At 43.9% G+C, this 18,073-nt stretch overlaps 1 protein-coding gene across 5 annotated transcripts in view; it reads left to right on the forward strand.

The window, feature by feature from the left end:
- The window catches only part of LOC117422123 (nuclear receptor subfamily 6 group A member 1-like), a 216,344-nt gene that overhangs the window by 48,563 nt on the left and 149,708 nt on the right, over positions 1–18,073 (forward strand). For all 5 annotated transcript variants that reach the window (XM_058987152.1, XM_058987153.1, XM_058987154.1 and 2 more), the window contains exon 2: positions 4,255–4,302. In XM_058987152.1, the coding sequence (XP_058843135.1) occupies positions 4,255–4,302 (48 nt within the window). The remainder of the gene's footprint in view (positions 1–4,254; positions 4,303–18,073) is intronic.

Genomic DNA, 18,073 nt, shown 5'->3' on the forward strand with positions numbered 1-18,073 from the left:
GTTTGAGTAATATTCCATACTATCTTATTTGTTACTGTTTTACAGCCTCCCAGCGTGTTAACAGTTTTCCAGCAGCCAGGTAAAATAAACTAAACTCTGCAATTAATACAGACATTGAATTGAATTTCTCCCATACCGTCCCTTTTCTACAGTAAATACACAGTGTATAGGTATGTATTGGGGGTAACAAAGACGATGTTCGTATTGGTTCCTATAACGGCATTTAGAAATGATTGGATGAAAAAGACATCATGCAAAGGAAACCAATGAATACATAGGAACATAAGAACGTTTACAAACGAGAGGAGGTCGTTTGGTTGTTAGTAGCTTATTGATCCCAGAATCTCATAAAGCAGCTTCTTGAAGGATCCCAGGGTGTCGGCTTCAACAACATTACTGGGGAGTTGGTTCCAGACTCCCACAATTCTCTGTGTAAAAAATTTGTATTGCCTGCGTGCAGTACCTTACACTTTTCTCTAGTAAATGTAATTTGCCATGTGTCTGCCCAGTTCTGAATGCTGTCTAGATCATTTTGAATGACCTTTGCTGCTGCAACGCTGTTTGCCAATATTTGTGTCATCTGCAAATGTAACAAGTTTGCTTACTATACCAGAATCTAAATCATTAATGTAGATTAGGAATAGCAGAGGACCTAATACTGATTCCTTTGGTACTCCACTGGTTACCTCGCTCCATTTTGAGGTTTCTCCTCTAATCAGTACTTTCTGTTTTCTACATGTTAACCACTCCCTAATCCATGTGCATGCATTTCCTTGAATCCCTACTGCGTTCAGTTTGAGAATTAATCTTTTATGCAGGACTTTGTCAAAAGCTTTCTGGAACTCTAAATAAACCATGTCATACAGTGTCTTAAAGTCTTCACGCCCTTGAACATTTTTCACATTCTACTGCCTAAAAAATACAATTCAAAATGCATTAAAGTAGGAGTTTGTTTCACTGATCTACACAACATCATCTACACTTTCAACGTGAAAGAACAATTATAGAAATATTCAAAAAGTAATTAAAAATAAATAAAACTGAAAGTGTCCCTTTTAAATGCTCTATAAAGTGCATTTTTCTCTGAATATTTTTTTTTTTAATTGATTTATTAAACCATTTTAGTCATTTTGTTTTATATTTTGATTTGTCTACTTTTGGGATGTAATTGTTTTGCGCCTCTAGTACTACATTTTTGAAAAATAGCCATCCTTTCTCAGTGGATGTTTTCTGTATTTTATTCCAATCTACTTCTGTTAGTCTGTTTCATACCTTCATAGTTTGCCTTTTTAAAATTGTAAACCTCAGCTTTAGTCGTTACTGTTGTGGTTTTAAAAAAGCACTTCAAATGAGACCATGTTGTGATCTGAGTTTGTCAATGGTTCTCTGACCTCTGTTTTAGTTATTCTGTCTTCATTATTTGAAAAGACTAAATCATGGCATGCCTCCCCACTAGTCGGTGCATTGACAGATTGCGTTAGGAAGCAGTCATTTATCATTTCAACCATTTCAATTTTGTCCATCTTGCTCCCCACCAAGTTTTCCCATTTTATACGGGGGAAGTTGAAATCCCCCATTAGTATGGCTTCTCCTTTGCTACACGCATTTCTAATGTCATTGTATAACACATTATCTTGCTCGGCGCCTGAATTGGTGGTCTAGCATGCCATTTAAAATGAAATACCACACATTCTACTGGACAGGAGTGTTTCTCTCTTTTCTTTTAATAGGTCATTTGTTGAATAATCTGATTTTAACAAATACATTTTTTTCCCCGATTTAATTTGAATGTATAATTTGTTACAACAATTTGTGTTTTCTTCCTTCAGCTGTCTTTTAGCAAACTTTTAGCAGGCTTTCTGTGCTTGAAATTACCAGAAGGATGAAGTTTGTGCCTAGCATGCCCAGCGTCTTCAGTGACGAATGATCAGCGGCTATTCAAATACTATAGAATTGTTAGTCTCGTCTACTTCCACAAACATAGCTTTTAAATGACATGAAGTATTTCAATTACAATCGGTATGCATTAGACTTCAGCTTGTATCAAAACAGTTTTCCAGCACAGGCTAGATCTAGTCAATTGGTCTAAACAGTGGCGGATCCAAATGCATCGAGTGAGAATCTTATTTGTGTTCTACATTTATAAAATCAAACATCTAACTGGGCATGGGCATCTCTTTATTGCGTTCCAGTCTCCAAAAAGCATGGAGGGTATTTCTAGTGATTTTAGATCAATTCAGTAGACCTTAGGGTGATGCCACACTTCAGAACAACACATACACCAATACTAATACAGTGTGTGCAGGAGTGCTTTCAGTCAAGTCACATATCAGTTGCATCTATGCAATCCAGGTTGTGATGTTTTAAGATGTGCCATTGCCGGTGCAACATGCTTGATGAAATCAGTAATCCTTTCCAATTTTGTGTTTCTGACTTTTATGCATGCACAGGGTGAACTAATATTCAGAAGGTCGAAATGAAGATGTTTTTATTTAAATTAGTTTGTTTTAATAGTTGCCTAAAATGTGGGATTATGTGGCAGGTAAGGTCTACATAATGAGTTTATGGACATTTACATATAGTTTTAGGCCATTTGAAAAAAAAAATGTACTGAAACATTTTTTTTTTTTTAAGCAGGCTTGTAGGCTAGCTTTAATAAAAACAAAAGCCTGTGAAGACAATGGATGCGAACCTCCAACTCCGCATAACAGCATTCGGCAGATTCAGCCTGATGACTTTATTCTAGTGCTGGCACATTTGAGCTTGCACAGCAGGCAGTGATACAATATGCAAACGGAGGGGTGGGGGTGGGGGTGGAGCTGGGGGTAGGGTAGCTTAATCTGGGGGGCTAGATTCCACCCCCCCTCCCCTCCCCCCAACGCCTCTCTCTCAGCCACTTTGCTTCTCAGTAGCCTGCTCTGAACTTAGACAATAGAAGACTGAAGGTGTGCAGCAGGAACAATGGGCAGAGAAGCAGAGAAGCGTGCTCACGATACTGAGAACTGCAGTGGATCAGTGCAGGCCAGCCACGGGCATCCATTCAAAGCATCATTTCATTTGTTTGCATTGTTTGAAAAGATTTAGGTGGTTTTAAAAAAATATATATTTTATTTATGTCAAAATAAATGTGTTATTTTTTTAAGATAGAGTCAAAGGTGAATATCGTATAGTGTAGTGAAACTATTCAGGCTATTCAGAAATATTTTTTAAATCTTTGACAAACAATTTGGCGAAGTCTTTATCACAGTCTTTGTTAAAGATGACAGTTTTGTCAACAGATTTTACTTGTACTATTTCTACATATCCTATGATTTGAGTGTTTAATAGTTTTGGATAATGAGATACTAGTCAGTTTGACACGTAATAAGTCATTTCAGGAAAGGTAGTTTGTCACCCCATTTTTTCAGACTGGATTACAAAAATGGTGTCAATATAAAATATTTGTAAAGAAAAGGCAACTTTTTAAATTTCTGTTTTGCTTCACAAGCCATAACTTAGATTGAAGATGTAACTGAGAACCCCACTGCTGCAAATAATCCAGTGACATGAAAGCAGGTTGGAAGAACATTGTTTGATACCTACGTTAAAACTCCCGTCGGGTATATAAACAGACTTGACTGCCAACAAGGTATATCTTAAATAAGTGCACAGAAATGTGAGCTATTCACAACTGTAATAGCAGACACCAATAATTGTTTACATGTCTTAAATATTGCTCCTGTACAGGTATTCATAATTAATCTAGAGCTGCTGCTCCATTTTTTTAACATGTGTAGGATTGCTGTGTTAATTTAGTTTGACAGTTAGTTTATTAAAGTTAGTTTGACTGTTACTTTATTATTATAGTTTATTAACATACACTTGCCTGTTGCTTTTTTCTTATTCTGTTCATTTCATGTTGATGCCTGTGTGTCATGGCAAGTAATAAATATTAATTTATTTATTGATTTCATATTGTGTCTGGTGGTCAACTCCACCTTGGAGAACACTTTGTTTGCTTCCAGAGGGGTGTTCTCTTAGCCAGAGACTACTGTACTACAAATGTAGTTTAATAGCTACATTAAATGTAATGTTTTTCATAGTGTATCACTGCATCATTATTTACTAAGCATTACAATATTGTACTGATCGAAATGATTTTAGCAACTCTGTCTTTTCATGATAAAACATAGTTACTACATTAGCAATTTGATTTCCGCTTTACAAACAAATAGTGCAAATCAAAACAATGAATGGTTATTTCTTTTTTTCTAGGCTTCTACGCAGATCACACCTTAGAAAAAGACCAGGCGAATGGGATTGGTAAGTCCTGCATTGACTCTTATTATCAGTTGCATTGCGGTTCACATCTACCTTGCTTGGTATTTCGTGTCGGGTGTGAAAGATTGTTAATGCTTTTTTGTTCGAAGCATTTAAGCAATGCATTGGTATATAAAACCATACAAAATCCTGAAACAAATGTACAGCCTGCTGTAGAAAGGACCATTAACTTCCGACTGAAGCAGTATTTGAATGACCTTTCTCCCTGCACACAGAGATGAGTTCTGTGGAACTGTAGGTAAGGCCAGCACGTTCAGGGTGAATCATTATAAGTGAAGAAGGCTTGCAGATTCTATAAGAAGGCGTGTGAGATAAAAGCTTCTTGCTTTAGATGGATCACATTCCTTTCTGTATGGTATTGTAAATTAAGAAGATGTTTGTTTTGCAGGTTAAACGTAATTGCACAGTGTGAAGTATATATTGCACCTTCTACCTCTTCAATAAGGTATTCTGAATGTTTCTGGGTTCTGAGCTTGTCTGGAGAAACAATGGGACTAACATCCTTCCTCATTCCATTCAAATCATGTGACAATGTAGCCGTTCAACTCTGCAGCCCCACCTGCTCTCAGTGTCTATATGTAGAGTACGGGCTGGCATGGTTGAACTGTCACACTGTCACCTGCTCTCTGTGTCTATATGTATAGTTAGAGTAGGGGCTGGCATGGTTGAACAGTCACACTGTCGCCTGATTTGAACGGAATGAGGAAGTGGATTCAGTGTCGACTCTGAAGCTCAAAGCAAGCTAACAGTCAGGTAGAGACAGAGAAAAATTATAACTCAGTATGTCAACACCCTAACCCAGAACCACTGCGAATGATTGGAAATACCATGGAATTGTAAGGGAAGTGAAAACAAAAAACACAACGACCAACTCTTCACATAAGAAACCCTTATACCTACACACTTACCATTTAATGTATTTTTGTTGTCCTGTATTTTCTGTGTCCTCCTCGATGTAATGCTGTGTGAGCTCACTAGTTCTCAGAATTTATTGTCCCACAACAGTAGTTGCAACTGAAGAAGCATGCCTTAATGTAAAAGCTACTGTATCGAATTATACACCAGGGTGTTCCACGATGGTAATTAGGAATGATTTATTGATGATTCAGGCATAAGTAAATTGTTTTACAGCTATTATAATCTGTCACCCTGTCTTTTTATGGCGGGGAGCTTCCTCTGTGATTCATGTAATGTAAAATAAATGTTCCTGTAACATTTTGTTTAATTGTTTGGGCCATCTGTCTTGGAAGCCATAATCAGGCTTATTCTTTCTGGAACAATTTCAGCAAGTTCCCTTCAATGTGGTACTGGCTGTGAAAGGTTAAGACATTTGCCTTTGTCTGCTTGCTCAGATGATAAATGAAGGACTTGACCAGTACCCTGATTAGAGGGCATTACTGTCTGGTAGTGCCGAGCAGCGTTCCCAGGCTAAAATGCGCGCACTTTTCACAGTAACTGGCAACAGCCTTCGCACTCAGTTTACTAACTTTCGCAAGTTATCATAAATATTGACCTCAAATCAAGACTCCATCATCTCGAGGTAAACGTATCATTTTGAGAGCATTCTTGCAAAGTGTTAACAAGCATATGCACATCAGTCTTGCAGCTGATTGCCTCTGTACAAATGCACGTCCCGATCATGCAGAGCTCGCTCGGGCGACAGTGAATCTACCAGCCGCGTAGATCAGCCTGGAATAGAAGTAAGCTCCGAGTCCGCATGAACGTAATCTGCAGGGTAAGCGTCAATTGCGAGACTCTGCAAGAGTGCTTTGTGAGAGACGAGGTCCCATACTTTGATTTTAGACGAAAGCACAGACATAGCAACAGAGAAGCAGCTGCTGCTTTTCATAAAAATATGTGTCATAAGTAAGTTAACATTTAACTTGTACTCCCTGTAAGTATTTATTAATTGTAAAAATATATACTCAGTCACGCTTTATTTGAAGTTAACAAACAGCTAATAAACATGTTAATATACATTTATGTATTTTCTGTTAACTGTTAGTTAGTAATATATATATATATATATATATATATAATAGGCCAGCTAAAACTGCAAACACCAGAGCCCTATGGAGGATCAATCAAACACCAGAGTCCTATGGAGGATCAATCAAACACCAGAGCCGTATGGATGATCAATACCAAGTCGATTTATATGCTTGAAATCGGTTAAAATTGTTACTCTAGTAATGTTTAGCAAATTAAATTAAGTTTTTATTAACCCTAACCCTTAGCTAAAAATTAACAATGTTTGTTAACAGTTAATAAACAAAAAAAACAACCCTTAAAATAAAGTGACCATATACTCTATTAAGAATTAACAATATGGCATTAGCAACTCACTAGTAAATACAGAAATCTTACGCACAGAAGGATCGTTGTAATGTAGCTCCTGACAAATCGGGTTTCCTTACTATGAGGTGTATATTTCAGTTTGGCCATACTTTTTAAAGCGATTTGTGTGAAAACTGAAAAGCTAGATAAAGCTAATAAATAATAATGTTTAGCCTCTGTGGGGTTATTATGTGGTTCAGTTATAGCTAGACTTGCTACTTTTCGATTTTAATTGCTAAAGACCATTAAATGTCGAATTCCCCAAAAATATGAGTTTAACTGAAATAAATGTACTATATTTGTACAAATGTACAAGGTGTCGAAAACGTTCCACAGGGATGCTGGCCCATGTTGACGCCAATGCTTCCCACAGTTGTGTCACGTTGGCTGGTAGTGGATCTCTACTCCGAATAGCTCGTTCCATCTCATCCCACAGATGCTCAATTGGATTGAGATCTGGTGACTGGGCAGACCACTGCAGTAAGCTGAATTCACTGTCATGTTCGTGGAACCATTCCTGGACAATCCTAGCCTTGTGGCATGGGGCATTATCCTGCTGAAAAAATCCATTAGCAGATGGATACACTGCTGCCATGAAGGGATGCACCTGATTGGCAATGATGTTCAATTATCCTGTGGCATTCAAACTTGTTTCTTGTGTGTTACTGAAAGAAGTGGAACTCTGTTAGGTCGTCGGCTGCCATACCCCATTCGTGTCAAGGTACGACGAGTTGTGCATTCTTTTATGGGTCTTTCAGCACCAATGTTGTACTGGACTGTCAGTTGACTAACTGTAGCCCGTCTGTTGCTCTGCACAATTCGTGTCAGCCTCCTTTGGCCTCTTTCATCAATGAGCCGTTTTCAACCACTGGCCTGCCGTTGGCTGGATGTCCTTTGGGTGGTGGACCATCCTTGATACACACGGGAAACTGTTGAGCGTGAAAAACCCAGCAGCGTTGCAGTTCTTGACACACTCAAACCGGCGCGCCTGGCACCTACTACCATACCCAGTTCAACGGCACTTACTGTAAATCTTTTGTCTTGCCCATTTACCCTCTGAATGGCACACATACACAATCCATGTCTCAATTGTGTCAAGGCTTAAAAATCCTTCTTTAACCTGTCTCCCCTTCATCTACACTGATTGAAGTGGATTTAACAGGTTACATCAATAAGGGATCATAGCTTTCACCTGGATTCACCTCGTCAGTCTATTTCATGAAAAGAGCAGGTGTTCCTAATGTTTTGTACACTCAGTGTATATTGGTGCTTAGTGCTTTGGTGCCCCCGTGTCTAGGTTTCGACTGCCCGAAGTACCCTCGGGTCCTCGGTGTCTCGGCGCTTCGACACCTCGAGGCCTTTCGAGCCCTGTGCAGCGCCGCCCTTGGTGCCATGCTACCCCAGAGCCTTGGTGCATCTGCATCCTCGGTGCCTCGAGAGCTACACGCCTCGGTGCTTCAACGCTTCAACACCTCAATGTTTTTCAAGCCTATGCAGTGGAGCCTTTGGTAGCATGGGCAGCATGACTCCGTCGGTGCCTCGAGGACTCCACCCCTGGGCGCTTTGACGCTTCAAGGTTTCTTGAGCTCTGCACATTGTGCCCTTGGTGGCCTCAGTGCCTCAGCACCTCGAGGACTGTACGTCTCAGCGCTTTGATGCTTCAAGGTCTTTGTAGCATTTCGCCCCAGTACCCTCGAGACTCTCAGGCCCCTAGTGCTCCATAACCTCGGTACCCTGGTGCTTCGACACCCTTGATGCCTCGAGGACTCACCGAGAATCCTACAGCCTCTCTAGGAGAGCTGTTGTCGGTCTCGGAGTCCCAGGCCTCCCCTCCCCACTCTCCAGATTTCAGCGCCCCCGAGCTTGGTTCGGGCTGCCAACTTTCTCCAGGTACCCTGGAAGGCAAGTTCTGAGCAGCGCAGGTCTGTTTTCAGACTAGTGTAGACTTCAACCCCACCAGTCCTTTCTGCCGTTCCCGGACTTCCTGGAGGAGGTCAAATCCTCTTGGCAACACCCGGCCTCAGCGCCCAGCGTGTCCAAGAGCGCAGCCGCCCTTGCCTCCATGGAGGGAGCAGAGGCGGTAGGGCTCACACAGTTCCCCTTGCTGGGCTCCACCATAGCGGCCCTAGTACAAGCCCCCCCCCCCCCCCCGTGGGAAGCCTGTCCAAAGATCCTGTATGCCCTAATGGCCAGTGCAGGATCACGGAAGCTCACCTGAAAAAGGCGTATGCCGCGGAAGCACAGGTCGCATGTCTGGCTAACACAGGAGTTCTTTTGATGGCCTACCTGAACGGCATGCTATGCTCGGTTACCCTATCTGAGCCACTAGCTTCAGAGCTACGCGCAGTTTCGGTCACCTTGCTGCAGATTCCAGGGGCAAGCCCTGGGCAGAAGCCTGGCGGGCTTAGTGGTGGCACGCAGGCAGCTATGCCTGTCTGAAGCGCGGGTCTCGGATGTGGACAGGTCCGCATTACTAGATGCACCTATCTCCACTGGCCATACGTTTGGACCAGTGGTAGAGAAGATTTTGCAACGCTCTCATAGAGGCGTCCTGGCAGGTAGCTGTGATGCTCCCCTCCCGTGCCTCAGCACGTGTGTGAAAAGGTGAGGTGTTGGCGTCTGGCAGTTACTACGGACTATCCCGGTCCCTACGGCACCAGGGAGTGACCTGAGGCACCGCCTCCATGCCTCCGTGGCAAGGAGCCAGCAGCAAGGATGGGGGAATGCCGGACGCTCCAGCGCTCAGGGAGCCTCCGCCCCAGCCTCAGCAGCCCCAGCAGGGGCCCTGAAGGCGCGCTGCCTCAGACCCACCTGTTCGCACAACACCATCTACACTACTGGCGCAGTTGCACCTCAGACTCCTGGGCGCTCACCACCGTACACACCGGCTACGCACTGCAATTCGAGCTGCAGGTTTGACAGGTCGAGTGGCAGTAAGAAAGCCATTGCTAAGATGGCAAAATAAGCAAAAGAGGCTTGCCTGGGCCATGAAGCACCGCCAGTGGACTACTGAAGACTGGAAGGTGGTCTTATGGACTGATGAATCAAAATTTGAAATCTTCGGTTCATCACGCAGGGTTTTTGTACGCCGTCGAGTAGGCGAAAGGATGGTTCCTTGGTGTGTGACACCAACTGTCAAACATGGAGGAGGAAGTGTGATGGTCTGGGGCTCTTTTGCTGGATCTAGAGTCGGCGACTTGCACAGAGTGAGTGGCACCCTGAACCAAAACTGCTACCACAGCATTTTGCAGCGCCATGCAATACCCTCTGGTATACACCTAGTAGGTCAGGGGTTCATCCTACAGCAAGATAATGACCCAAAACATACCTCCAGGCTATGTCAGAACTACCTTAGAAGAAAAGAACAAGATGGTAGGCTTCAAATCATGGAATGGCCAGCACAGTCTCCAGACTTAAACCCCATCGAGCTGGTTTGGGATGAACTGGACAGAAGGGTGAAAGCAAAGCAACCTACAAGTGCAACACATTTGTGGGAACTTCTGCAACAGTGTTGGGAAGAACTTTCCGAACAATATTTGATTTCCATTGTAGAAAGAATGCCACAAGTGTGTTCGGCTGTTATATCTGCAAAAGGTGGTTACTTTGATAAGTCAAAAATTTAGATTAAATTTTGTTAAACAAAACGATTCCATGATTTCTTTTTTTTATCTCCAATTGTTTATTTGTTCTATGCTTTAATTTCAGAGTACACTGAGACATTAAACTGCATAAATTTCAATAAAAACTGGAAAAATGGAGGTGTTCTAAAACTTTTGACCGGTAGTGTAGATTGAATCTGTTTCCGCTTTGGCCAGTGAATATCTAGACCAACCTTTACAGCAATGCAAGCAGGGGCAGTACAAAGGCTATGCAATGACTTTATACTGAGGGGCAATGAAGCTACAGCAGGCTGTTGGTTAGCCCTCAGATGTGGCACCCATGTGTTTTATCTGCATACACACCTCCAATGGGATCACAATGATATCAACAAATAACTGGCTGCTGCTAGTTCATTGCAGTACCACGTAAGCGTATCCGTTCCAAATCAACTGTGCCGTCATTGCTGTCAATGCTGTGGGCTGCTGAGCTGTGCTCATTATCATTTCTGTACATGTTCTCTCAGAAGTGACATTGTTTCAAAACCCTAGAGGCTGTTTATTTTATTGTATTTGACAGACATGTTCTTTTTGGTGTTAGCTGCAGGTTGCTTTGGTTTCCCTTTTACTGAAGGTGGTATGTGCATGATTGCTGTATCTGCAATGGAAACAGTTATATATAGTAAGGAAACGAAGGGAGAAATGGTCTCTTAAACACTGATCTCTTTAACGCTGCATTAGGCTTGTAAGCTGTCTAAATAACTGGTTGCATTTGCCTAAATGAACCTAAACAAACAGCAATATGTCATATTTCTCAATTACTGAACACTTTGGCATGGCGATAGTAATTTAATTAGTAACCGCAGCTGTTACACTGTCACTTTGCAGTGTTAAATGTTAGTTTTTAGTGCTCTCTGTCGACTATTTATATAAATTACTGATGCATTAGCTCCCCCTGAACATGCTATGTTCTGCCTGTCACACATATGCTATTATTCTATATATAGTACATGGTGAATATATCATTTTCTATAAACTTATTTTCTATAAACTTCAGTGTTCCTTTTCAAATACGAAATGTAACCATTACCGAAATGGGTATTAACCTCTAAGACCCGAAACCTGAATAAATATATCAAAGCTGCTGGCAGAGCCTCTGTGATGTAGTCATGCCCGCCCCTGAGGGAATAAAAGGACTGCATGCACAGAACTCAGCGCCATTTTTCTTTTCAAGAACTGACCTGAAGGGAAGAGCCTATTCAGATAAGTACTTGTTACTTTTTCTGTTAAAAATGTTCACATTTACAGAAATGTATATGTGATATTACAAATAATCGCTGTATTAAATTTTTCAAATTACACGTATTTGTGCACTACACCCTGTTGTTTGTTACATTCCACTGCAGCCTTGTGCCAAGGATTTCAGTAAACTAACAAACAGTACTAGCTTGGACAGATCAGAAATGCTGATCAGACCTCCATATTTTTTGGCATGCCAAGCAATGCTCAATGCTGTTGTGGTTGCTGGGTACATGTTGCCTGATGCAACATCGTGTAGTGAGAGCAGCTGCTGGGCTCAGCAGCACTGCGCAGGACCGAGAGGCTGCTTTGGGAATCCCTCCCATAGCATCTCAGTGAGGTCACCAACCTGCTGTGTTCCCAACCCAGTACCATACCGTAGCGAACCGGGACTGAGGTTACCCCACCGGTACAGTGTTAGAGAGGTGGCTGCGTTCTACCCCCATACCAAGGGCGAGCGGACGACGCACCCAGGAAAGTAGCCCATGAAGGAAGCTGTCCTCATGGTCTTATTCATTCTCCTCTGCCTCTCCTCCTCCTCCGAGGAAGAAGAGTCACCGGTCCGTTAATGGAGAAGCTCTGGGCAGCAGTTTCCCACCAAGGAACTGTCCATGCAGAGTTACTGTGTGAATGTTCGGCCCTGCCTATCCCTTTGGGGTGCCAGGGGACTACGAGTGCAGATTGGCAGCAGGATGACATGCTGTCCATCGCCGCCTCTGAGGTCACCATCCCGCTTGGGCACCAGGAAGTACCTGGAGTAGAACCCTTCCTCCAACTGGAGGGGGTGTACCATATGAATAGCATGCTTTTGCAGCAGATCTGGGCGAACAGGAGCTGGCATTCCCGTCTGAGCACTTGGAGTCCCCTGCGGTTAGGCTTGCTCTGTCAGCAGAGCATATGCCATTGATCAAGAGGGCCATTGCTGTCTTGCAGGTGCCCTGGTCTACAGAAGGTGAGGCAAAGCAGTCAATCTTCAATGATGAGTCTGCCACCTCTCCCATGTCCCTGTACCCCGTATTTTCTCTGAACATGATGGGTGCACGATGCGGAGAAGCTGGGCCTGGCCCAGTTTCCACCAGTGGAGGCTTCTGTTGCGGTGCTAGTACAGGTGCCTAATTTAGAGCTCCTGTTCAAGGACGCTATCTGCCCCAACAAGCAGTGTCGGGTCTTGGAGGTGATCCTTAACGTGCAGATTCAGCCAGTGTGTTCGCTGCATGGCTGGGCAACTTTAACAGCATTCTGGTAGCCTACCAGTCACATTTGCTGCGGTCTCTGACAACCACAGGCCATCACCACTATGGCTGGATGAGCTGCACCTGGTTCATAAAAACCTGCTCCGTCTGTCTAAACTGAACAGCAGGCAGTGGGTAGAAACCTGTCTGCGCTGGTAGCAGCACGCAGGCAGCTTTAGCTTTTGTAGGCACGTGTGCCTGATGTGGACAAAGTGCCACTGTTGGATGCCCCTATTACACCAGGGGATACCTTTGGTCCGATGGTGGACAAGATGCTGTAGCGCTCTCACCGTGAGCAAGAATCCACAAAGGAGCTGGTACACTTGCTTCCAAAAAAGCGACCACACCAATTGAACAAACCAACGGCAAAAACTGCCGACCCTGGCCCCAGCAGCCTCATGGACCGGCATAGCGTGCTGCACTTGCTGCCAGAGGTGGTAATTCAGAACTGGCCCACAGCTGTTCGCTGCGGAGGCTATAATAGGTTCTGCCGCCCGACGCAGAGGCAAAAGCCTCAGGCCAAGCCACAAAGTGAGCAGCGGCCCTAGAGGTTTGCTGCCACAGGACCAGGGCCACTTCTCAGGGAGCCACCTGGAGTATTGGCATCTGGGTACTTACTACCATTCAAACTGGCTACTCGCTGCAGTTCAAGCACGGTCCTCCTCCGTTTCGGGGCGTGACTCCAACATCAGTCATTGGAAGTACAGTACTGTGCAAAAGTTTTAGGCAGGTGTGAAAAAATGCTGTAAAGTAAGAATGCTTTCAAAAATAGACATGTTAATAGTTTATATTTATCAATTAACAAAATGGCAGGTAGGTTGGCCCAAACATCTTGGAGAACTAACCACAGTTCTTCTGTGGATTTAGGCAGCCTCAGTTGCTTCTCTCTCTTCATATAATCCCAGACAGGCTCGATGATGTTGAGATCAGGGCTCTGTGGGGGCCGTGCCATCACTTCCAGGACTCCTTGTTCTTCTTTACGCTGAATGACTTTCGCTGTATGTTAGGGGTCGTTATCATGCTGCAGAATAAATTTGGGGCCAATCAGATGCCTCCCTGATGGTATTGCATGATGGATAAGTATCTGCCTGTACTTCTCAGCATTGAGGAGACCATTAATTCTGACCAAATCCCCAACTCCATTTGCAGAAATGCAGCCCCAAACTTGCAAGGAACCTCCAACATGCTTCACTGTTTCCTGCAGACACTCATTCGTGTACCGCTCTCCAGCCCTTCGGCGAACAAACTGCCTTCTGCTACAGAGCACCTGCTGCCATTTTTCTGCACCCCAGTTCCTCTGTTTTCGTGCATAGTTGAGTCGCTTGGCCTTGTTTCCACGTCGGAGGTATGGCTTTTTGGCCGCAAGTCTTCCATGAAGGCCACTTCTGACCAGACTTCTCCGGACAGTAGATGGGTGTACTAGATGGGTGTCCCACTGTTTTCTGCCAATTCTGAGCTGATGGCACTGCTGGACATCTTCCGATTGCGAAGGGAAGTAAGCATGATGTGTCTTTCATCTGCTGCAGTAAGTCTCCTTGGCCGACCACTGCGTCTACGGTCCTCAGCGTTGCCCGTTTCTTTGTGCTTCTTCAAAAGAGCTTGGACAGCACATCTGGAAACCCCCGTCTGCCTTGAAATTTCTGCCTGGGAGAGACCTTGCTGATGCAGTATAACTACCTTGTGTCTTGTTGCTGTGCTCAGTCTTGCCATGGTGTATGACTTTTGACAGTAAACTGTCTTCAGCAACCTCACCTTGTTAGCTGAGTTTGGCTGTTCCTCACCCAGTTTTATTCCTCCTACACAGCTGTTTCAGTTAATGATTGTGTTTCAACCTACATATTGAATTGATGATCATTAGCACCTGTTTGGTATAATTGTTTAATCATACACCTGACTATATGCCTACAAAATCCCTGACTTTGTGCAAGTGTACCTAGAAGAATTGATGCTGTTTGAAGGCAAAGGGTGGTCACACCAAATATGGATTTGATTTAGATTTTTCTTCTGTTCACTCACTTTGCATTTAGTTAATTGATAAATATAATCTATTAACATGTCTATTTTTGAAAGCGTTCTTACTTTACAGCATTTTTTCACACCTGCCTAAAACTTTTGCACAGTACTGTACATGTGGTTCGCCTTTCAGGGAAGAGTGTACAAGTTCCTCGTCTTGCTGTTTGGCCTTTCTCTAGCTCCCCATGACTTTTCATACTGGCCCCATTGAAACTCAAAGGTATCGGAGTACTCAATTATTTGGATGACTCACTCCAACTGGGTCTTGCGGTAAGTCATGTGAAGAGCCAACTCACGCCCTCTCGGACATCCTCCTATCTAGGAGTGTGCTTGGACTCCAGGTCCATGCTGTCCACTCTGTCGGACGGCAGAGTGCAGAGAATAGCTGCCTGTTTAGAGATATTTCAGCTAAACAGAGCACTCACGGTAGTGACATTCCAGAAACTTCTGGGCTTGATGGCAGCAGCTCCTCAGACCCTACATTTGGGTCTTCTGCGCATGCACCCTTTGCAAGCCGAGTTCAACAGCAGGATTTTTCGCCCCGCAATGAACTGCGACTGCCTAGATAGTTTCTCATTATTATCTAAAGGCACTCTTTTGGTGGAAACAGCCTGCTCATCTACACGTAGTGGCAGTGTCACCAGAAGGGAGGTCGTCACCACGGACGTGTGCAGCCTGGGCTGGGGCACTGTGTGGTATGGCAGGGGACACAGGTGGTGTGGAACCTCCCTTGGCAGGGTCTCCACCTCAGTATTTTGGAGCTGCAGGCAGTTTTACCTGGCCTTGCAGAATTATTTGCAGGAGGTTTGAGGGAGACATGTGTTTGTCTGTACAGACAACACAACAGTGGTGGCCTATATAAACCACCAGGACGGCCTCAGGTCTCCCAGTCTCCATCCGGGGTGATGAACTGGGTGGTTGACCTCCTCTCAAGAGGAGTTCCCAGCACCTCAAAATGGAGGCTTCACCCCAAGGTGGTGAGCCTCATTTGAGAGAGATTCGGGAGAGCAGAGATAGATCTCTTTGCCTCCCAGGAATTAACCCACTGTCTCCTTTGGTTCTCCATTACAGGAGGCGGGGACCCACTGGTGATTAGATGCCTTGGCACACCAGTGGCCTAGACAACTGTTATATGCCTTCCTACCACTTGCCATGCGCCTGCATCAGGGTTTTCAGCCCTGATGCAGCTTCAGAGTGGCCAGCTGTGGAGACTTGCCAAGCGGCACGACCTGCTCAGTCAAGTTCGGGGGACGTTATGACATCCCGACCCATCGAACTTGCAACTCAGGTTCTGGCCCCCGAATGGCTGCATATGAGCATCTGGAGCTGTCCAATAGGGTTGTTGACACCCTGCAAAATGCCAGAGCAGCATCCATGCGTTCCGAGTACGAGTAAAAGTGGGTCGTCTTTCAGACGTGGTGCCTGCCTCGGGGGTTCGACCCCACGACCTGTTCGATGGCAGTTATACTGCAGGACCTGTTTGACGAGGGGAAATCCCCCTCTACATTAAAGGTATTTCTGGCAGCAATTACAGCTTGCCATGTCAAACTTGACATGGCAATTTTTAAAAGGAGCTTGGCAGCTTCTGCCACCTTTGAAGGATATTGTTCCTTGCTGGAAGCTTAATGTGGTGCTTGAAGCACTCATATGTTGACAGAACGAAAAGTTGGAGGTAGTCCGAACAATTTTTGGTCTGCTATGGGGCGAAGTCCCATGGTCAAGCCCTGTCTAAACAGAAGCTGTCAAAGTGGATAGCAGATACAGTCAGGACTGCCTATGAGCAAGCCAACTTGCCCCTCCAGGGTGCATCTGTCAGGGACATTTGCAATTCAGCGGTGTGGGCTGCTCCCCATACCTTTACCAGGTTCTACAGACTAAGTGTCATGGATTCTCAAAAGCCTGGCTTTGGAACTAGAGTGTTAAGTGTGGCTTCCCAGTCAACCCTTACAACATAGGCACAAAGGTGAGTTTTTTAGCCGTAGCTACTTGTTACTGGGGTCCCGAATGGTAACGCACAGGGCAGCCTCGCCTTAGCCTCGTAGCATTCCGGTCGTGCAACAATCTTGCCCTTGTGATGGTTTGGGTATACTGACCCATTCGGTAATGGTTACATTTCGTACTTGAAAGGGTATAGAAATGTAACCATTAACCTTCAAGGTCACTGCATTCATGATTGCAGCAGACTTGAAGGAAAGAGGCTCTGCGATCAGCTTTGATATATTTATTCAGGTTTAAAGAGGTTAATACCCATTTCGGTAATGGTTACATTTTTATTTCAGGGAACCAGAGTTATGATAATAACCCAATGTTCTCCCTTTTACTGAACATGGTACATACATGATTGCTGTATCTGCAATTGAAACAGTTATATATAGTAAGGAACTGAAAGGAGATATGGTCTCTTAAACACTTATTTCTTTAAAACTTCATTAGGCTTGTAAGCTGTCTAAATAACTGGTTGCATTTGTCTAAAGGAACCTAAACAAACAGCAATATGTTATACTTTTCAATTACTGAGCACTTTGGCATGGCGATAGTAATTTAATTAGTAACCGCAGCTGTTACACTGTCACTTTGCAGTGTTAAATGTTAGTTTTTAGTGCTCTCTGTCGACTATTTATATAAATTACTGATGCATTAGCTCCCCCTGAACGTGCTGTGTTCTGCCTGTCACATATTTGCTATTTGGCTTTAACATTAAAAGGAAACTAAAGGAGAGCAGAGCTGACAGTTAGTAAGAAATATTTCTGCAGGAAGGAATGGATATTGAATCAGACATCGTTCTCGACGAAAACGGTTGAATGGAAATGGAATCAGAGCTATTTATGAGAACATGCATGAAAAATGTATTCATTATTTAATTTATGCATAAAAAAAACGAGGCAGGCACATGTGGCCTTGTGCAGCATAAAGGGTCAATCAAAGAATCTGTATTCGTGACTACAGCGGGGCAGTGCTGACCACAGAGAACTCCTGGCTTGTCTATTCGCAGTACAGCAGTCTCTGGCTAAGAGAACACTTCTCAGGAAGCAAGCAAAGTGTTGACCACAGGACAGTCACGATATGAATCAAGAAATACAAAGGTATTTATTACTTATGTCATGACGCACGTGTATCAACTTGAAATGAACAGAATAAGAGAAAAGCAATAGGCAAGTGTATGTTAATAAACTAGAATAAACTAACTGCCAAACTAACGTTAATAACCTAACCCACAAACTAAATTAACAAAACACCCCTACATAGGGTAGAAATGCAGCAGTGGCTCTAACAGTA

This window comes from Acipenser ruthenus, chromosome 15 (genome assembly GCF_902713425.1).
Source record: "Acipenser ruthenus chromosome 15, fAciRut3.2 maternal haplotype, whole genome shotgun sequence".
Taxonomy (NCBI): Eukaryota; Metazoa; Chordata; class Actinopteri; order Acipenseriformes; family Acipenseridae; genus Acipenser; species Acipenser ruthenus.